Source organism: Plectropomus leopardus, chromosome 20 (genome assembly GCF_026936395.1).
Source record: "Plectropomus leopardus strain MGB_pleo_1.0 chromosome 20, ASM2693639v1, whole genome shotgun sequence".
Classification (NCBI taxonomy): domain Eukaryota; kingdom Metazoa; phylum Chordata; class Actinopteri; order Perciformes; family Serranidae; genus Plectropomus; species Plectropomus leopardus.
This window is the reverse complement of record NC_142195.1, coordinates 24,813,149-24,835,720: the sequence shown is the minus strand read 5'-3', so window position 1 is coordinate 24,835,720 and position 22,572 is coordinate 24,813,149. Positions and strand designations below refer to the sequence as shown.

Genomic DNA, 22,572 nt, shown 5'->3' with positions numbered 1-22,572 from the left:
ATAATATACCGGCAGAAGACAGTCACACAGGAAACATTGTTTTATATTGAAGGTTCAGCTTCATCAAACCCCCCCAGGCTACAATCCCAATGATGTACCTCACAGTCTATACATTGAGAGTCTACCAATAAGGTCGTGTGCCATACTGACACTTTCATGCAGTTTCCCAGAAAGGATTCAGCTGCGGAGGCTGGGGTTGATTGCATTCTTACACATAGATCACAGCACATCTCGTAAGGATGTCTCCTCAGGGGGAGGTATCCTTTAACAATAGCGTTCATACAGTGAAAATATGCTCTTCTTTGTTCCTCAGTAGCTGGATTACTGTATGTATATGCGGTACTCCTTTTATGCTGGTACCACTGCAACAAATACCATTGATAACAACACTAATCCTCATATTTCAGAAGACTGCCAGCTTGTCACTATACTACCTTTACATGCTACCTTTATTTTGTGAACCTGTTTCCTGTATTAACCCATTTGTGTTGATCTTCAGTGCTTTTTTTGGAACACTTAGAATTTGTGTGTTTTTAAAGGTTCAGTGTGTGAGATTTAGGGGGATTCAGTGGCATTTAGCAAAGACAGTTGCAGATTGCAACCAGATACAACTCCCACGGTTAGAATTCCTTCAGTGTTCATTGTTCAAGAGGTTTTTAGTGGAAGCTAAATTATCAGCAGAGGTCTATGTGTCTCTCAAAAACAAATAAACAAAGTGATTTAGAGCAGTAAAAGCACTGAAAAAAGCAGTTTTACGTTACAAATCAGTGTTTCTCTGACACTGTTTGCATGTCGGAGATGGGCCATTAGCCCAGCACCTGCTAAAAGTATGTTTATCGACTTCATTTCTTTGATAACTTAAGGTCCGGATGTCAGGAACCAAATTTTCTCTCTCCCAAATAAATGGACCTGGTGATTTAAACCAGTAAAAAACAATGAATAAAGGAATCTAACATTAAAAAAAATCTGTGTTTTTGTGATGCTTTCCTTGCTGAGGGGCTGCTGACTACAGCGGCTGAAACAAAAACGTGATTGGCTCTATCTGGAGCAATGTTTGGTTTGTCTGTTCTGAGCTACTGTAGAAACTTAGCTGTGCATCTTGGCGATATCTGTGGAGGAGGATGTGCTCTGTATGTCCATATAAACGGCTCATTCTAAGGGCACAAAAACACGGTGATTCTTATTTTCAGGTGAAAGAAAACTTACCTATTATATTATATTCCATTTCAGTCAATGTATCCCCCTAAATCCTACACACTGGGCCGTGAAGCAGTGTTTTCCACAGGGTTGACAACATGTTTGGTGACCAGAGCTCCAAAATCTGACATTTGAGGGTACGCTTGAAAACAAGGACTCACTTACAAGCTAATTTCTGTTTAGTGAAGTCAGTTAAAGTTTCAGTCAGTTTTCAAATATCTGTGTTTCAGTTCTTACCCTATTTCAAATAACTTTCTAAGCAAGACTAAAGCTGCGTCCCAATCACATACTAGACTCTATTCCCTGCAGAACTGTGTACAAAAAGTGTTCTGTGGTTGGAGTCAGTGTACAAGAAAGTTGTTTGTTTTAACAAGAAATGATTAATGACTGCTGATGACAGACATTAAATTGTGACATTATTATGCAACTGCATAAAGATAAAGGAGAGTGGTTAGCACTTTATTTTTTGTCCTCTGAGATCACCTGTCTTACCACCTTTCTCAGTAAGTTTTCTTTGCTTTGGGCAATCTCTCATTCTCTTATTTAGCTGTCAAGCTGCAACTTTACTGTCTCATAGCTTTGTTTATGATGTGTGAAAAACTTTCCCCTAAAGTGTCCCAAAAGTCATCATTATTCCAGGTTATAAGTGCCCTGTTTTTGTTAACAAAGCCTTTCTTTACATTGAGTTATTTACTAAAATACATCGTGTGTATTCTTGAGTTTTAAAAATATGTTGAATGCATTTTTACTTTTTATAAAACATTTGTAAAAGCTTAAAAGCTCCAGTGTTTAAATATTTACTTGGTAGCAGTCTTCTTCTGTGCCTTTGCTTATGCTGTTTTTCACCATTTGTAGATCACTGAAATAGCATACAACCATCAACAGAAATGTGCAATGTCACCTGTGTCTGCTTGCAAACCAAAGGGGACCCGGTCATAAAAGCACTGCTTTGCAATGCTGCTAGTGGTCAAAAACTCCACAGGCAACCTTTAATTTTGTCACTTTTCTCAGTGTGAACATACTACATTTCAAAGTCCTGCCTAGCATTAGTATGCAGCGCACTGACCACATTGACGGAGGACAAAAAATTACCAAAGCGCTGGAAAACATCTGAAATACTTTCATGCCAACATTGACTTAATAATTTATTGGATGCTGTCCGCAGTGAAAGATTCAGGTTAGCTCTTTAAAAGTTTTATGATTGTAGGAAAACTTTCACACCAGACCCATGCCAATTTTAACAAGAACTCTCACTAATACAGAGCCATTAAATGAGGTCTTCATGGGTCCACATGGTTGGACCCCAAGTTGGATCAATTCCAAATTCAGTCTATCATCACTGGCAAGAAATATTCTTTTTGAGGCAGAGAGAAATAAAACTGTGGAATTCAGGAAAATGAAAGATACTGCTGCTCTCAGATGCCTGTTAATTGGTGCTGCCTGTGTTCCCTCTCTATTTGAGTCCACTACATTTTGGGTCTAATCATCCTCATGTTTATTCAGACAGGGTTTGACTGTCCTAGAGTCCTTTTTCAATAGTTCTCTTTCTCTGAAAATGTGGTGGGTTTTTCACAAGTCCCTTTTTGATTGGACCTCTCGTGTTTGTGTGTACTCTTCACTCAACATAGGTGTAGATTTAGAGGGGGGATGCAGGGACCCCCACACTCCCACCCTCAATATGTGCATTTGTCCTGCCCAATAATAACATGAAAATAGCATGAAAGTAATGGACTTTTATTACAACAAAATAAAAGGCAGAAAAGACAGATATTAGCACATAAAAAATCACCAGCATGCAGTAAATTAAGTGTTTGGTGTTCCAAATTTTCCTGTGGAGGGCTCAAATTCATATGACAAAAAACCTACGCCCTTACTTGTAAGATAAAAATAGTTAGTATGCAGTAGTAGGTTGTGATGCAACTTTTTTGTTGTAGTTGTTTGTTTTGTTTTAAAGTTGTTTTTTTGTCTCTTGCATTTTTAGACAGCTTGGACAGCAGGGTGTGACATGCAGCAAAGGGTGAAGGACATAGCCTTTGTGCATGGGGTGCCCGCTCCAGGTGAGCTACTTGGGGCCCCAGATTACGTTTGTTTTAAGTACAGAAAACAATGTGGTTATAGATGGAAGCTTCGCGACTGTTTCCCATGGTCATTAATCACCTGGTGGGGCTCAGGTTAGGTGGCTACCTGGTGCCACGCACAGAATCTCCGAGGGGCTTGAGGACAATTAAAAATGGGCCGACTGGAGAGGCACATGGCTGAGCAGGAGGGCCCCCCGGCCCTTCCAGGTGCACACCACTGCAACAGCCTCTCTCTCTTTTCCTCCCTCTTTCTGTGTCTGTCATTACTCACTTCAGGCGGCTGTGTGAGAAAAACGACCATGGGTAACTAATCTGGCTGTGGCACTGAGGAGCAACCTGTATGTTGTTTTGACAACTTGGGCTTCATTACAGAGGTTAATTAACAGTCTGATGTAGGAGGAGACGGAGGGAACAGGAGGGGAGGAAGTAGAGAGGGGAGCGTAAAGGGGGGAACACCAACTCTTTTGCTGTTTTGTTTATCTTTACTGAGGCAAGACTGTGCCAGTTCAACAATGCATCTCAGACCTCCACCTGAGCTGCACACAAACTGGTGTGTTCCTAAAATGAACACACCTGCAGAGTCTGTGATGTGGCTTTTTCCTTTTGAGTTTTGGAACCTTTATTTACCCGGTTTGAGAAATCTGCAGTTATGTGTTTGGTTGGCACTTGTCCAGATAAATTCTTACATTCTTAAATACTAACACACTGAGTGCAGCTGCTTTAAATATTTATGTACTTACTGTCAAGTCATCTAACCTCGGCATTTGTATGTAGTGTGCTTTATGTCTACTCTTATAAAACGATGGGCAAAAAGGCTTTCAGTCTGTGTTTCAGCTCGTCGGAAAGGTGTTGGAGATGGGTTTAAGGTCAGGGTTCTATGCAAACCGTTCAAGTTCTTCCACATTGAAGTGACAAAATAATTTCTTTATGGCCATGTCTTTGTGCACAAAGCGATATTAACATATTTAGCGAGTCATTGCTGTGACTTACAGTGGCTTTTTAGGCTTCAGTCATGGTTGTTTTATTGCTCCATGTTAGTGGGTGTCCCTTGGCTTTTTAGGCTTCAGATGTAGGTGTTTTGTAGCTACATGTCTGTGTTCACTCCCTACTCATCATATTTTAATGCTTGATGAGTTGTATCTTGATGCAGAGGGTTCGCAGTTAGGCAACAAAATAGTTAGTTAGGGTTGACTATAAGGCTGCACGATTATAGCCCGAATGATAATCACGATTGTTTTTTATCAATATTTAGATTCAGTTACTTATCACGATTATAAATTGTGATGGGACAACATGTTTTTATTGCACTTTAACGTTTGACTTTAGTTTCACATGGGACGTAAACACTAGTCTCCTGGGTCAAAGTCCTGTGCTAAGTGGACTTTCTCATTCTTTATTCTTCATCCTTTCCTCTGATTGTTCAGTAATGGTGTAGATTGGTTTACATTAGAGTTGGTTGAAACCCCACTGCATCTCATACAGATGCTAAAGTGTGCAATGTGCATGAATAATTTTTTGACACCACAGGAGTGAGACCAGGCTGTTATGCATGAGGGACATTGTTATGTTGAAACAGGAAATGGATACCATGACAAACAACCTCAGACCATGTAATTAGATTGATATCAGTCTTCTTATCTTACACAACCAGTGACAAAAGCACATTCCCTATTATGTCCAAACACTGTAAACCTGCTGTTTTTTAATCATGTGTAAGCCATAAGAAAGCAGTCAGTGTTGCATCTATAACTGTTTCATCAGCCAGCAAGAAAAGTGGATTGAATTTATCGTTAGCAAAGATGCAAAGGGCATTCTTCTCTGTCAGAAAAATGCTTCATATTGCAGAACACACATTCATCCATTAAATTAAATAACTAATATCACATAGCTTTTTTGCCTGAGGGGTATATGAGGTGATATCATAAACTATTGCTCCTGTGTGAATGATTAGTGAAGTAATGTGAGTTTATTTTAGAAACTTCCTGCACACCGTCCGCCATTTATGCTGTACTTTAACTTCAGGAAAGTTTGATTCCACAATTAGAGCAAGAACAACCACTTCTTCGAGGCACAATTTACCAAAATTGTGTCAAGTGTTTGTTTTTCTCAGTTATGTTGGATATTAAGGGATATAGGAAGTTGTCAGGCCTGAGCTGATCGAGCGTGATCAGGAAAATCACAGCTAAGTTACATCCCAGCCTGAGGATGTGAGCTAGTTTGTTTTTAGTCTCTTGCCTTTGAGTTGTTTATGAGTCTAATAAGGAGGAAGTGGATGTGTGTTTGTGTGTGTGTGTGTGTTTGTGTATGTGCACGCATGCAGTGTTAATTTAGAGCCACAGCGCTACAACAGCAGCCATATTTGATGGCGAGTGGCTCTGGCAGCCACGATGAGTCTGTGAGTACCCCCTTCTGTCCTCATGTGCATTGTGGGAAATGCTTGCTCTCCTGACTCTGTCACAGCTGTCCACTCACATCATATAACGTCATGGCGATACGGCCCACCACCATTCACACACATGCACACACACTTTCCACTTTTGTTCACAAACAGGATGTGACATACTGAAGCCCGTCTCATGATTGGTTGGCTTGTTTTCTATTAGATGAGATGGTAAAAAAACGAGGTCTAATTGGCAAGAAATGGTCTGTATCTAATGATGAGGTCTGTTTCCTACATTGTGTGTTGTTAGTGTGTGTCTGCCTGCACATCCATGCTCTCCCACAAATGAGAGATATTTCAGAGATAATTTTGACTTGGTTTATGCAATCTTGGCTCTGACACCTGAATTCTGAGACCGAATCTGACAGAAATACAAAATAGACAATTTTTACCTGCATTGTCAAAATCTAGAATGTATTTGTTGTCATCTACCTATTTTGTCTCTGTGCTGTTATATTACCATGTACATCCAGTTTATATATGTATTGTGATATAGAATTTTGGAGGAAATTCAAGTGCAGGTGTTTTGTAGCTACCTATTGGTGTGTTTTCATTGAATTTTTACGCTTCAATTTGTGGTGTTTTGTAGCTACCCATGTGTTACTGTCGGCTTTTTATGCTTCAGTTGTGAGTGTTAAGTAGCTACCTGTCAGTGTGTTTCCATTGGCTTTTTAGACTCCAAACATGAGTGTTTTGTAGCTGCCTTTTGGTGTGTTTCTGTCTGCATTTTAGGCTCCAAACATGGGTGTTTTGTAGCTATATGTTCGTGTGTTTTTGTCTGCATTTTAGGCTCTAATTGTAGGTATTTTGTAATGGCATATCAGTGTGTTTCCAAGACAGTGCCATGAAAAGCTGTTGTTCTTTACTGAGTTGCTGCTTTCCTGCTGGGATTATGGCACCAAAACTAGGCATCTGAAGCCAAATAGTCAACGTGTCAGCCACATAAAAATTGACAAAACCCAGAATTTTTCTCTGGTAATTGATTTTTTTTATTTGTCTTAAGGTAGAGAGACTTTTTTTGCCTGGTATAGCTTCCTAAAACAGCAGGAAGCAGACTGTGTATCGTTTGAAATGATTTCCCTGGTGTTCAGCATACCTTACCGTCAAGACCAGTGTTTGTTAAACTTTACAGATGAGTCCTGACATGGTTGTTTCTTTTTGCTTCAGTTTAAACCCCCCCTCTAGTGGCTTTCCTTCCCACTCCGCTCTGCTTTGTGCCTCACAACACCCCGTGGCTGTTTTAAAAATCACTGTAAACCAGAGCCTCTTGTGGCTTATTGCTTACAGTAAGTAGACCCCTGGCGTAGAGTGTGATTGGATCAGGGATAACTCTCATCCCTGAGCTGAAACACCAGACAGGCAGGTAGACATACTTAATGCAACAGCATCAGTTCGACAGGCAGGTATTGAATTAAAATATTCACCAGTTGTTTTTCTCAAACGTGACGCAGACACGCGTGCAGAGAGGCAGACAGACACTCTGTGACCAGCTGCTGATGTTCAAGCAGACAGGCAGGCAGTTCTTCAGTCAGGTTTTCAGCACCATGTTCTCTTGTGTGTCCTCTGGGAGCCTCCGTCTCCTCTTACAGAGATGTGTGAAGAACTCAATCACAGCCCCCGTCCCCCAGCTGGGCAGGGTCGCAGTAATTAAACTACATCATTCAGCCTCGCGAGAAGGGTGCATTTCTCCATTTGCCTCTGTTTTTTCTCCGATTCATCTTTTCACCTCTGTGTTTTTTTCATTTTGGCTGTTTTCTCTCACTATCTTTAAAGATTAAACATTTTGAACGTTACAGTGGATGTAAAGCTTAAAAAGATGCACTGACCAGCATCTCTAAATCTCACACATCCACAAAATTTTACACTTCAGTTTTTGTTTTTCCTTTACAAAAAAGAGAGATATAGCTTGTTGATTTGTTTTTAGAGTGCTGGAAGGCAGATTTTTTGTTAACCTTTGGACGGAGCTAGGCAAGCTTTTTGCTCCTGCTCCTCAGTTATGCTTTCCGTACGGATGGTTGCGTGGCGATGAGCTGACGCCAGATCATGTCGAAGAAATGTTTGGATCTATTATACATGGTGCTGTTTCTCTTCACAGCAAACCAATATGGTCAGACAAAAGCCCGCTGCACAAGACCCCTGCGAAGGGTCCTGTCTGAAGGTGTGATATCACTTGGGCTGTGCGGACACTTGCGACCATCCTGGATGCGTTAGGCATGAATTAAGCAGCAGGCTTTTCTCGTGTCACTCTTGGCAAGAAAGCAATTCAAAGCATTTCCTAAAATATCAACCAATAATTTTAAAGTGGAAGCTCTAAAACAAACAGTTCTGTCTTTGCTTTTAAAAGTTGGTATGGCTAACTTGTTAGCATACAGTTGCCTTTCACATCATATCTATAGATGAGTAGTTGCTACTTTTTATTTAATAAAATAATTTCTCATCTCTGCACTGCACTGTTGCTTTATTTCTTTTATTTTATTCCTGTCCCACTCCATTTCAGCAAGTTCCATTTTCTCTTCCCCTGCTGTTTAATGACTGTTTTTAGTTGTATTTAAATGGACTTTTATAATTTCTTTCTTTTGTATTTTGTCTCAATTGGGGAGTTTTCTAGCTACCTATTTCCGTGACATTGAGACAGTTCAAACTTAGAGTATTACACTTGGAAATTGTCCCAAAAAATTGCATAAGAGCCCTTTGAATTCACATTTTTCAATAAAAAAAATCATATTTTAAATGCTGCTGAAATATGTGGCTCTTTGCACCATCAACATTGCACATTATCTTTCAAAACATGACAGCAGCTCACTCACAAATTTCATAGAAGAAGAGGTGATGCTTTCCAAATCTCTGTGTGCCTGCGACATCTGTGCCAACTGAGAAAAACTTTTCAGCAGCTGGAATTATTGTTAATCATCTGAAGTCTCTCTTTTTACCCAAACATGTTGACATCTTGATTTACAATAAACATAAATGTTTGATCTGTTGGGTTATTACTATGAATTTTAACCAAACAATATTTTTTGGTGCAAACTTGTGACATTTAATCAACTCATCCTGCACACCCTCAATGCTTTTTACATTTTTTGTGGAGCACTGTGAATTTCCTTAATCCTGACATGTGCTATATAAGGAAACTTGCCCTGCCATATAGTGTGCAGACAGTTTCTCCTGGTGAGCATGTTACTTTCTGACCACTTTACACTTTTTACCTCATCCATCCAACCGTGAGGAGAAAAGTGTAGTAAAAGCATTCACCGCAAGTGAACATCATTATTAGTTACACTTTTTTTTCCCAAGTCTCATATTTTTTGATTTTTTTTTTGCATGACGCACAAAAATTAATAGTCAGCTAAAAGAAGTGTGTGTGTTCCTTCCCACAGATTTTGATGGGCAGCATGAATCATTCTTATCTCTCTGTTTTGTTTTGCCATTGTTTCTTCAAGGTTCAGTTCGCTCAAGTTCTATATTTATTCCAGCAAGAAAGGCTGAATCACAGGATCTGGATATAAATTTGATGAACCACACAGGAAATGAGTGTTTTATTGTGCATGTGTGAAAATCATGCCTTTTTTGCTTTTGAAGGAATGTTTATTTGTTGTTGTTGTTGTTTTTATGGGAGTGATCGGACGCCAAAGATGAACAAGCATCTACCTGCTCAAACATACTTTACCTCTTGTACCTGTGTGTGATAACATGGAGGAAAGTGCCATGTGACTGTGTGTGTGTGTGTGTGTGTGTGTGTGTGTGTGAGCGAGTGACAGACGATACCATCACCCTCCATATTTCCTGTGCCAGCGTCTGGCGCCCACATGGATATATTGTGGTGATGATAAAGGGATATTAAAACTCATAGCTCCTTCTTCAGCCTGCTCCTTGCCCGACTGTCTGTCTACACAGTCATCAAATCATCCCTTCACAGGCAAATGCGCACACACGCAGACACACATACAGGTGCACACTTAGCAGAGCAAAGTGAGTTACTGATTGAGGATATAAAAAAAAACAGCACACAGGGATGATTCATGTTTTTATATCCCTTTTTCATTCAGTTTCTTCAGGTCACAGTGGCTCTACAAAGACTATTCTTGCGTGCTTCTCATTTGGCCGATAACGTCATAACCAGGACACTAACATTTCTGAATCACTGGTTTGACTCGAATTTGACTCAAACAGTCTGAAACCTAGCTATATCAATTAAATAAGTATATACTGCATGTATTTTTTCTACCACCAGAGCATCACGCCTTATTTCCACATAGCTTAGTTGTTATTAGGAGCCATGAATTAAAAGATTTTTTAGAGTTAGGTCACATTGATCTGGGCAGTGACTCTATAAGAGCTCTTCATCTGTGTATGATCCTCATACCAAAGCTCCCTTTGGCAAACAATTTGAAATGAAAAAAAGGTTTTCAGTAATGTTTGTGGGCTATTTATTCACCAGGAACCTTTCAACGACACTAGCGTCGTGGCACCATTACTCAGCAGGGTTTAGCTTGATGACGATCTGTGGTCTCATTTAGCCACATAAAAGCTTCAAAGTTCACAAATGGGGTATTTACTGATGTATTTTATGTTGCAGAACAAAACTTGAAAGTCTCTTCAGCTTGTGTTAACCATAGTTTTTATTTTAGGTTTCCAACACATTGACTTTGAGATGAGGGAACCGTAGGTGCTGAAATGCTGACAGATTTCTGGGTTTTAAGACTCATTTCTGGAGTTCTTTATCACGTGGCTAAAAAACATTGAAACTTTGCTTACATTTTAACAATGCTGTGGTTGACATTTTTATGTTTAAGCACAAAACCCACTGAATTATGATTAGGAAAAGATGTTTTAGTCTTAAAATACTCATGTTTGGTGGCACAAAAGATGCTGTAAATTCAGCAAAAATATTGTTTGTTCCTTGAACAGTAATCTGGGGTCTACTGTTTGGTAGCCACCCCAGTGAGAAAAACAGATCACATGCCAGGCCACTTTAGAAAAGTTTATGTGATAGGTATGAAAGATACAAATGTAATGTATCCGAAATGTTCAATGCCTACATTTTCTTCTGGGCTGATATCTCAGCTACATCTGGAGGACCCTTTTGTTTTGAACAGATTTGTAGATCCATTATGACAAAAATATAGTTTTAGCGCATCCTGAATTGAGAGCAGCTGCTGTGTGTGACGGTTTAAGCACGATGGAGACACACAGATAGAGTGGGTTTGGATGTTCAGAACCATGGAGAGAGACAAAGAAAGGCTTTGGATTGCTAGTGAAGTCTTTCCAGTAAAGTTTCTATACAGTAAGTGTGGATGCATGTATGCATGTCCGTGCCGATGTGCTGGTATTAAAAGACTTTTCCTCTAGACGCTATTTTGCAGTCCTCATCAATATTTCATCTTTAAGTCATCCCTCAGCTCATCTCTCTCTCTTTTTATCTCCCCCTCTCAATGCTTATTTCTAAATCTGGGTTCCCTGTGTGAAGCTGAAAATTACAAAACAGAAAATAAAAATTACAATTTGCATGAGGCAAGGTAATGAGACAATTATATATATATATAAAAAAGGAGCATTTGGAAATCCATCACTGTCTGGGAATTTGATCAGCTGCAAAGCCTGTGCATAAAATATGTATAATACAATTTATTCTATATTACATAGCAAGCAGGCACTTTCATCCTAGCAGACAGATTTCACCCATAATGATAATTCCCACAAAGCACAGATGTGCTTTATCGGTTGCCATGCCAACCGGTAACCAGGGAGCGATAAGCGACCTTTCTTGTTTTCTACTTTTTCTCACTGTAAGTGTGTGTGTGTGTAAACTGAATTCCTTCAGTCAGGAGTGTATTCTACCCTCCATATAAAAGCTATTGTACCCTTGAGGATTTTCTTCCTGCTTTGGGGCTCTCGACGGTACTTAACTGAGAGGTTTAAAAAACATACCCATTTGGGATGTTATAAATAATGTCATTTATACTCAAATGTGTTTAAAAAAACACAACCTGAATCGTCTGTGTTTTTCAGCTAAGGGAAAACACAATTCAGTGTGATTATCATGTGTCTCAACAAACTGAGGCAGACTTCTGTCAATTCATCATTTAGTTTCTGTGCCATTGTTGGTCCAAATTGATAAAAAGATAGCTGCACAGAATAGAAACTAAACACAACAGTGCAGACTGGACTTAAACAAAATGAAAATCACTCTTGTGTCAGAAGTCAGTTGTTTTTCCAACTGTGATTATAATTTGAACCACCAGAACCATTTGTCTTTTAGCAAGACATTGCTGTATTTCAGGCAGCTATAGTGCCACCACAACCAGCCGTTTTTAGCGAGACGCGCGCTGCATTTCCAGGAGCAATCGGACCATCAAAACCAGTTATCTTCAGGCAAGACATTGGAGGCATTTCCAGCTGTGATTTTGCCACCAAACCAGCTGTTTTGAGCAAGACACTGGCAGCATTTCCAGCTGTGATTAAACCACCAAAACAGCATGTCTTTTAGACAAACTTAGCTGCATTCCAGACAGCAATTGTGCCACCAAAACTTGCTTTTTTAGCGAGACATTTGCGGCATTTCCAGCAACAATTGTGCATCAAAACCATCTGTTTTTTTTAGTGAGACACTGGCTGCATTTCCAGCTGCGATTGAACCGCAGCTGGAAATCGTCTGTTTTCAAGTGAAACATTGGGGCACTACAGCTGTTACTGTGTCACCAAAACTTTTTGAAATTTTTGACTGTGACTCTTCCTTCAAACCCAGCTGTTTTTTTATTCAGACAACAGTGGTATTTCCAGCAGTGATTATGCCACCAAGGCTGCATGCCATTTAGCAAGACATCTGCATTTCCAGCTGGCAGTGGCACCTAAAGTGGGTACATCAAGCCCCAACATGATCTTTTTTTCCTAACCTTAACCTCAAGTTTTTTTTCCTAAACATCACTGCATGTTTACCACAGCATTGTTGAAACATGCAATGCAACAATCCAAGCAATTTGGTTGGTTAAAGGTCTAAATGTTTGTAAGCATAATCGATCACTCCTGAAAACTGGTGTATGTATCCATATTATCCCAATAAAAATCTTTACCTATGAAACAAGTCCTCCGAAAGTGGGGAACGTGTGGGAATGTCTCCCTCTTAGAGTCAAGATCAAATTATTATTATTCCTGGCTGCAGTTCACTTACCCGTTATCTCCTTATGGTTCGTAATTGTATTCCTCCTCCTCCTCCTCCTCTCTTTCTCGTTAACCTCTCTCTCTCTCTCTCTCTCTCTCTCTCTCTCTCTCTCTCTCTCTCTCTCTCTCTCTCTCTCTCTCTCTCTCTCTCTCTCTCTCTCTCTCTCTCTCTCTCTCTCCTTTGCCCAGAGCATGTTTTTTTTTCTGTGTGTTTCAGTGGAGCACTTAAGTCTCCCCCTCTGTGTACAGCCTGTAATGAGGGCTGCCAGCTGTGGCTCAGTGGCTAGTCCACACACACACACACACACACACACGCACACACACACTTACGTGCGCACACACACACACACACACACACACACACACACACACACTTATGCACACATGCAAGTGCCCGCTACAGTATGCCTCTCCCTCACTTGTAGGTAAAAGCAGTTTTAAAGGGAACATGACGTAATCAGACACACATGATCAACCTATAGGGTGTGTGTGTGTGTGTGTGTGTGTGTGTGTGTGTGAGAGAGAGAGAGAGAGAGAGAGAGAGAGAGAGAAAAGGCAGACAAATTATTTGTATTTGTCTTCAGATGTTTTTCTCAGTTTAATATCTTTACAAATTCAATTATTCGGGTCTTGGAAAGAATTACAAGATGCAACTTTGGGCTCTGCGATTTTGTTTTTTCATTATTTTCTGACATTTAACAGAAAACAATAAGTCAGATTACTGGAAATAAACAATTAAACATAAAATAATTGTTGTTTGTTATCTTATGTTGTGTGGATCACTGCCACGGTGAAATACTGTCTCATTTTGCAGAGATTTTAACCGTCCTTTCTTGATGTTTGTGTCTTTATACAGAATCCTGGCCAAGGTGGGCTCAGACTTTGACCTGCGAACACTGCGTGCCGTGAGAGTGCTCAGACCCCTGAAACTTGTGTCAGGAATCCCCAGTAAGTCACTCAACATTTCAGATATCATTTCAAGAATTACACTATGGACAAAGTGACTTCTGGGAAAGTAATTGCCCATTTTGTTGCTGCGGGGAGACCTGAGATTACATCCAAATAATTTTCCCATCAGTCTGTTTTTGTTCTTTGCTTTGATATGTACATATATTTTATTACTTTTGTCATAAACTAGTCTTTGATTGTTTCACAAAGTCTTAATTTTTTTCCTTTGAAATATGAAGTTTTGAACCAAGTAGCATGCCACACAAACTTTTATTGATGCACACGTCAGCAAAGTAAAGGTAAAGGCTTAGGTTCCATAGTTAGGTGATTTCTTACACACACACAAAAAAAATCTCAACAGCAATGTCTCTTTCCAGAAATCATGACCCAAATAATCAAGATAATCCACAGACACTGGTTTTCATTTTCAAGAAATAGAAAAAGCCCTGCTGACTCTCCTCCTTCCCTTCTCCCCGCCTTTCCTTGCCTGTCAGGTCTCCAGGTGGTCTTGAAGTCCATAATGAAAGCCATGGTTCCTCTGCTGCAGATCGGCTTGCTGCTTTTCTTTGCCATCGTCATGTTTGCCATCATCGGGGTGGAGTTTTACATGGGCAAATTCCACACCACCTGCTTCAAGATAGAAACTGGTGAGAGCAACAGCTTGGCATGTTTCTGTACGACAACACTGATTATCGGCTGAGCTGAAGCCAGGAGAAACTTCCTTCAGCTGTGTTCTCGTATTTGTTACAAATGAAAACACACTGTATAGTGTATTGCATATTTATGCAGTCGTACATAAATGATTCATCAGCTGCGTACGTACAGAGTAGCTGTGCATACACAGCGCTGCCAGGCACTGTACCTATATCAACGCAGCAAACAAGTGCACAGCAGAATTTCTGACAGCCATTTTTCACATCTTGATTTTGATGAATGGTATTTTCACAGTCGTCAGGTTTTGATTGATAGCTTCTGCTGTATCTCAGTAGGGATGTTTATGTACTCTGCCTGCTGATCGAATGCTACCTCAGATGGTGTTAATGAGGTTGCAATTCACTAGTTCCATCTTTCTCCTGCATCAGGAGTGCGTGAGCGTATCGCAGCAGAGTGAGTGGGATTTGAACACCTCTAATCGCCTTAAATATAAACTGTGATTAACATAAATCGATACAAAGATTTGCAAAGACATGCTGCAGAGTTTCAGACTTTTAAATTATATTTTATCTTTCAGGCAGCTATAATTTTCCTTTAATTTTTGTACAAAAATCAAATCTAAAGAAACCGTGGTGTTCTGGAGAAGATTTAGGTCTTTAGGTTTGACTAAATCTGACACACATCATACTTGGTGAAACTGTTATCTTTAATGTAAACCATTCATGAACACCCCTGACCAAATTCATTAACGTTCAGTGTGTGAAAATATATATAGGAGGGAGAAAAGCAAGCCTGCTGCGTGTGTGTTATCACAGCACCAAACCCCTCTCTGATGAATCCCAGTCTGATTATTATTATGTGTTATTATTATAAGCAGCATTTAAGTAATTGTAGAAAACATAATTAGTCTGCTCGGTTGAAATTACCAATTGTGTAACGACATGATAAAAACTATGAAAAGGCTTTATTTCCCCACTGCTGGTGTCAGATAGAGTGTGAAGGCGTGACTTGAGGGTTATTGGCTGGGCTAGCTGTAAAATATGAGTATCTGTCTTTCGTGTGTGTGTGTGTGTGTGTGTGTGTGTGTGTGTGTGTGCTTGGGGTGCTGATGGTGGTGTGAGCCGTTGTGACAGCCTGCTAATGTACAGTATGCGTGTTATTGAGTTATTTTAGTCACAGGGACGCAGCAGGGTTTGATGAAGCTGAGCACCGGAAACAACTTTCTACATGAAGGCTGCTGTGTTTTTTCTTTGTGTGTGTATGTGGTTATGTGTGTGTGTGTGTGTGTGTGTGTGTAGGTAATGTCGTATAGAGATCTTGTGTACCATATGTCTGAGTATGTTTGCATGTTTGTGTTTTTTCAAGTGTGCATTCATTTGGTGTCCCTCAACTCAATCTTCAGAATGAATGTTGGCATTGCATGATTCTGCAAACCACAGATATGTTATATTTGTGTATTTTATATGTAGCGGATATGTTGAAACATTTCTTTACATTTCAGTTTTCAGTGTTATATTATACCAGTGCTGTTGTTAATGTGCAGTTGTGTTTAGGCAAATAAACTGTTGATTAGGGTTAGAAAATTACTTTTGGATTTAAATAGGCAATTTGGGTGACAAAACACAACTGGAAATGTCACAATGTGTGGTGAAAAAAAATGATTTTGTCAACAAAAATAAGGCTGTAGTGAAAAAAAAACATTGAGTCTTGAGTCAGTCTAAATCTTGAGTGAATATTGTCTATTACATTGTGAAGCCAGAAACAACCGTTTGGCTATATTCTGCAGATTTTCATTCTGGATCACCAATGAAAACTGTACAAAATATCAACTGATTACATTTGGGTCTGATCTTGAGCCATTAATTCAGCTTCATTCAGCTTCAGACAAGCACACAATTAGATTGAAATTGGATAATTTCCTTTGTGACATTAGATTATAAACAATCCAAAATGCTTTCTGCAGGTTTATATTGACAAATTTGTATTCAAACTTCTGTCAACTCGCCAACATCCCACCGAAATTCTGTTTTAATACTCGTGACTCTTCCTATAAATCTGTTCACATGTGCATGAAATCTGATGGCAGTGTGTTTACCATCATCCATATGACACTGAGACGCCCCCCGCACTATGGAACATGTCCTTGATTCTAATGTTTTCTGACATTTTGTTCTGTGATTTTCATCCCAAAAATACCAATATTTTCTTTTAAAAGATCTCATTATTTAACTCTCAGCAAATTGGTGTGTTTTCTTTAAAAACATGAGGAAAAAGGCAGTGAGCAACTTCCGGAAACAAATGTTTTACACATTTGCAAGAAATTAGTTTAAAAAAGGTACATAAATATTATAAATTATTATTAGAAATTCTAAATTTTTAGGAACTTTTGCTAGGTCTTTTTTTTTCTTCAACTACTTTTTCTTTTTGTTGTTTTTGTTGTTTACTTGTTTTACTTATTTACATATTGTTCTTTTAACACTTTTGTTGTACTTTGTACTAAATTACTAATAATTAATTCTTTGGGTCATTTATTCTTTTGTTGCTCATTTCCTTCTTCATGTTTTAGTAAGTAAGTAAGAATGAATAAAAATAAACACATTCAATAATTAAACCTCAGTGTGTAATTACCAAATTAATACATTGGTATTATAAAGAATGACTGAAATAATAATAAACCCTATTTAAAATGTTTTTTAAATTAAATTGTGAACTGCACACACTGAAAAAAATGTTCCCCTATTGTCCGTGGACACTGAGTCCGGCTGACACAGCACCTGTCAGTCGGCAGAAAAGGGGCACATTTTACTGGAGCGACAACAGAGGGATGTTGGCTGTGCAATCTGGCTCTACAAATCATCGTTAAAACTTGGCACGGCTTGTGATCGTGGCACTATCCCTCATGAAACTCTTGGTGTGCAAGGCATCTGTTATGCTCAGCACATTTATTCTTTATTCTGATCCCCATCTGCTGACACGTGTGCCAACACATCCTTTAAACAAACTCTCTGCACCCGCCGTGCACTCCGCTTCCTCATCCCACTGTTACTTCATAATCCCTGAAAACTTGAGCACATAGATGACACACATCTTGCTAAGTTTGACCATGTGCAAACAAAGGAGACTTAAGTATAAAAAAACAGAAAAATAGAAAATTCCCAGCAGAAAACCTCTTAAATGTTAGTTTATTGTTGCACATAAATCCTGTTTGATGCTTTTGGCATTTATAAACGTGCTGATTGTATCGTCTTGTACTTCTGTTAGGAAATATTTTGTGGGTTTAATGTACTTAATGTACAAGGCAGACTTAAAGCACTAATGTTTTGTCGTAGTTTAAATGTAGATATGTCATGATTTAAGTCATTGCTATAAGTGTGCACCTGTTATGAGGCTACTTAACTGTCTGCGTAACATCGGGATTGGGTTCGTCACTCTGACGTGTAAATGTAAAGACCCGTAAGCATCACTGCTCTCAAAGTCTGACTCAGGCCTTTCAGCCACAGTGTGTTGGCAGCTGTAGATGCAACTGTGGTGCAGAGTGTGCACCAGTAGTTTCCACTTTTACGCTTGTGTGAGTACCTCATAGATCACACTTTGATTGGGCCAAGATGACAGTATCAAAAACAAAGAACCAGAAATGATTTGGTGCTCAGGTCCAGTCCCAATAAATAAATTAACACTCCTTTTGAAAATCCACAATGACTCCTCATGCCTGCCAGCTCCGTCCCTCCGTGCAAAGTTTTTCTGTGCCTTTATTTGAGAGCTGTTAGCAGAGAAATGACAAAGGGAAGAGAGCTCAGGAGCGATGTGTTTCAGAGGTGCCTGCCCAGATGTGAACTGAGGACGTTGCAGGTTAAGGCTGACTTGGCGCCTAAACTCTAGGCCACCCGGACACCCAAAGATTAGAAATACCTCTACAGCTCTGTAATATGCTGTCCTCAATTCTCAGAGCTGCTCTGATATGAAACAACTTGTTTTCTCTGATTCTAAATTGACCCTGGATGTCGTGGGGCGCCCAGTAGCTCAGTTGATGAGGCGGGCACCCCAGGTACAGAGGCTGTGTCCTCGCTGGCAGCAGCCTTGGACAAAAGTGTATAGAGAACAATGGTATCAAAAGAGAACCCACGAAAACAACCCCTTACTGTAGGGGAAAAAGGGCACCTGACAATAAGGAAACTCCGAGAAGTTCTGAGTGTCAAAGAGAGGCTGTGATATTAGCTGCTGGCTGCGTGCCTCAGCTGGAACATGCCTCTGAAGTGAGCCAAGCCACAGAGCAAAGCTTTAAATCCACGTCCATCTTTGCACCGACCTTCACCCGTGGTCACAAGCTTTGTGTAATGGCTGACAGAATGAGGTCGCAGCCACATTCTGCATGATAAGGTTAGAAGGTCAATGGTCTTCAATGAGACGATCCAGTGGAGGTGGGTGGGGTACCTGTGAGGAATGTCTGTGGGTGTTTTCCTTTTAAAGTGTTACCAGCATGACTTATGGCTAATTGTTCAGAGACCATGGGGCACGTCAGAGCGGCTTCAGGCAGCTGGAAAAAAATTGCATGGAAAAAAAGGGCATTTGGACCGCTCTGCTGTCCCAGCTAGAGTTCTGACCCACATAAAACCTAATCTTTTCAGTTATTCAGTTAGGCCTGCCACAATAGCTACTGATATATTTGTCCCAGAAATAATTGCGATAAATAATATAAGTGTTATTTTGAGATCATTTTATGCCATTAATGTAATAAAGGTCAGCAAAATGATAACAGTTATGTCCATATATTGTACAATAAGTTGATAGCATGGGCCTACATTCAGTCTCTCTGGGATATATCCATCCATACAATTGACCAGCGTTTCCCAAAATTCTCCTCGAGTACCACTGGTCCTGCATGTTTTAGATCTCTCTGTGCTCCAACACAGCTGATTCAAATAATCAGCTCATTATGAACTCTTGAGGAGAGGTGCCATAGACACCTCAGGGTAAAAATCACCAAATGTACGAGTTCACCTGACAATTTTCATATCCAAACTCATTTCCTTTCTATCTTTATTTCTCAGGTGAGAGAGCAGCTGACTGGCCTTGTGGTACTGAGCCCCCAGCCAGGTTGTGTCCCAATGGGACCCTATGCAGGGAGTACTGGACTGGACCTAACTTTGGCATCACGAACTTCGACAACATCCTTTTTGCAGTGCTCACAGTGTTCCAGTGCATCACCATGGAGGGCTGGGTGGAGATCCTCTACAACGTGAGTCTATATGCAGTAGATACTTTGGAATTGGTAGTAGTATATATTTAATTTTCTCATTCTGTTTTTACTTGTGTTCTTCTTCAGTATTTTCAGTATTAACATTTTTGCGTGGCTATTTGCAACAGCACTTTACGAATTTCCTGTTATTTTGTGTTTGGCTAGTTGACTTGTCTTTAAACACTTTGATCCAGAATATCATAACAATTACTGGCCAGACTGGTGTGGTCATTTGTGGTCCTCGGAAGATGATGTTTTACAATTGTGGTGCCTTCCCCAGGTCGACTTTCCCCTGGACCAACACTTTGGTCTATGTCAGTGTGTGTTGAAAAAATTGGCCTGGATTTTAATTTAATCAGTTATTGATAAGTTGTTGATTTTCTCATGTTCCCCAAAGTATGAACACTTTTATTATTGGAGCTGTATTCTAATCCTCAGGACCGAGATTATCATTAATTTGTTGATTTTTATGCTTTTATGAGGTTAACCATGTTGATTAAATGACCCTTACTCTTGTGCCACCCTCAGGTAGTCCTACCACTCAAGGTGAAAGTTAGACTAACAGAATAATGTTGTTTATGTGATCTATTGCTTTAACATTTTTGGCTTTAATGAACATTGCAGCCTCTAGAAACAGAGAGGGGTGTTATGAACTCGTAACTCTATGAATAATTCATCCTGAGAAGGATTTTGTTGAGCTTACACACTTTTTTTTCCCACCACCCATGTGCTTAACATTCATATAACAACACACATTCACACCTGGGAGCTGCCAACCACAAAACTGTGACCATTGAGCAGCTCCCCTGGAGCATTTAGAGGATTGGTTTCTTGCTGAAAGGCACCTTGAGGGCAGTTGGTGATGTTCATTCATTTTACCCTCTTGGATTTTTTATTCTGCTTCATAAATTTAAACATGACACCCTCCACTCATAAACCTGCAACCCTCATAGTATTTCATCTTTGATATCTTGCCTGTGTGTGTGTGCTTGTGAGCCAGCATGCTAGGAGATGGTAAACAGGTAACCAGAGGCCCACTTCAGGGCGTCAATGTGCCAGTTTGAGTTCTGCATGGATGGAAAGGTTGTAGCAGTGCCACAGAGGACACACTGTACCTGTCCACAGTCTCCATGTACTGTATGCATTTTGTATTCTGAACTAACACAATGGCATGGCAGTGTCTCAGTGCACTCCACAAAAAAGAAAAAAAGATTGCGTAGAGGGAGTACATACCAATATGAAATATCTAAAAAAACAAATACAGGGTTAAACAGCAAAAAAAAAAATAAAAATGTTTTGCTTATATACTGACAGATTGCTTACAGAAAATTGGACAGGTTGATATGATGTAAAAATAATATTGCAAGGTAGACAAGCTACAGTATTCAACAGCATTGTAGCATGGTAAGAAAATGCATGGAGAAAAGAGTTACGAGGATAGAAATATAAATCTGGGTGTCATCTGCATAAAAATGGAAATTTACATTGACTTCAAATAGGAAGTAGCCAATGGGGAGCATACAGTTGTGCATACAAGCCTCGAGGTGCTCCAGAGGACAGGACATGTCAAATAGACTTGTTGTAAATTACAGATTGGGTCCTACTATGTAAAGTATGAATAAAAATTACCTCTTATATTGAAGTTAAGCCTGTCTTAAAACATTGATTATAGCATGAAGGCGGGCTTCATTGAAGTGACGCTGCTTGATTGAATATAAAATCAATGCAAAGACGCATGTTGAGGCAAACAACTGGCCTTCATACTAGTTAAAATTGTTTTTAGATTTGGTATTTTTTTCTAATCTTATCCCAAGGCTTATGTAACCCTTGATTAAAGCACAGACAATAAGACTGGTGAAGCTGTTGTCTCTACAGTAGGTACATTGACTGTTTGGGGCAAAAAAATTTACTGCAAAAACCCAAATTTGCATGAATAGCATGAGGCCATATGTAGTTTTCCCTTCATCACATTTCTATTATACTTTGCATTATATTATACTCTCAACTCTGCTTTGTGTCCAGCTGCAGATTGCACATGACATTTAGTTGCTGTCTTTAATTTTTTTTTTATCATTCTCTACTGTACCATATAATACAGAGTTATTACGGCCCTGTGGCTTGTGTCTCAGACAACTGGGTCACTGGGACGATTCCTTCCAGCTGTACAAGTTTTAAGTACTTTTTATCTCCGTCACAAACCCAAACAATTTTATTATCTAAATGCCAGCACCTCTCTCGTTTTTCAAAGCGGCCAAAAGCATGATAGTGCCTTTTAAAAACACACAATCCCGGGACACAAAAAGAAAAACAAAAATCCCTAAAGGATAAGCGACACCCAGCCAAGCAGAACTAAAAAGTGTCTGGGCAAATCCCACAATGGCTGTCTGACTCAGAGCTTCATCTGTTTTATTCTTTTTACTAAAATGGTTTTCATCTTAAGACAAAAAGTAGATTTCCAGTGTTCGGGGAGTGAAAGAGTGATGAAAGATGTGAAAGGCTGCCGCTGGTGCAGGGACACCTTGAGATGGTTTCAATAAGGAAAAGGAGAAAAGAAGAGAATGGAAGAGTTCAACTCAACTCAAACACTCCATGCAATACATTACTTCAAATTAGCCGACCTTTAAAATTGAAAATAACATTTTATAAAAACAACCAAAAATCAGACTTGAGCCCTTGTCATATGAACTCTGGAGTCGCTCTTACATAAATGTAGCAGAGAACAGGAGATTGTCTTTATTACTTATAAAATACCCATCTTAGTTAAAGCAAAATTATGCAACTTTTAGCTGATTGTTGAGTCTCATTCCCAAGTTGTCAAGTACAACTAGTTTTGGGTTGGTGCTTCGGATTGCCCATCAGCC

General features: G+C 39.6%; 1 protein-coding gene across 4 annotated transcripts in view; it reads left to right on the top strand.

Annotated features, from left to right (window-relative positions):
• Window positions 1-22,572, top strand: part of cacna1bb (calcium voltage-gated channel subunit alpha1 Bb) — a 188,101-nt gene that overhangs the window by 58,723 nt on the left and 106,806 nt on the right. For all 4 annotated transcript variants that reach the window (XM_088071056.1, XM_088071055.1, XM_088071058.1 and 1 more), the window contains exons 6-8: window positions 13,730-13,821; window positions 14,316-14,468; window positions 19,524-19,711. In XM_088071056.1, coding sequence (XP_087927182.1) covers window positions 13,730-13,821; window positions 14,316-14,468; window positions 19,524-19,711 — 433 coding nt within the window. The remainder of the gene's footprint in view (window positions 1-13,729; window positions 13,822-14,315; window positions 14,469-19,523; window positions 19,712-22,572) is intronic.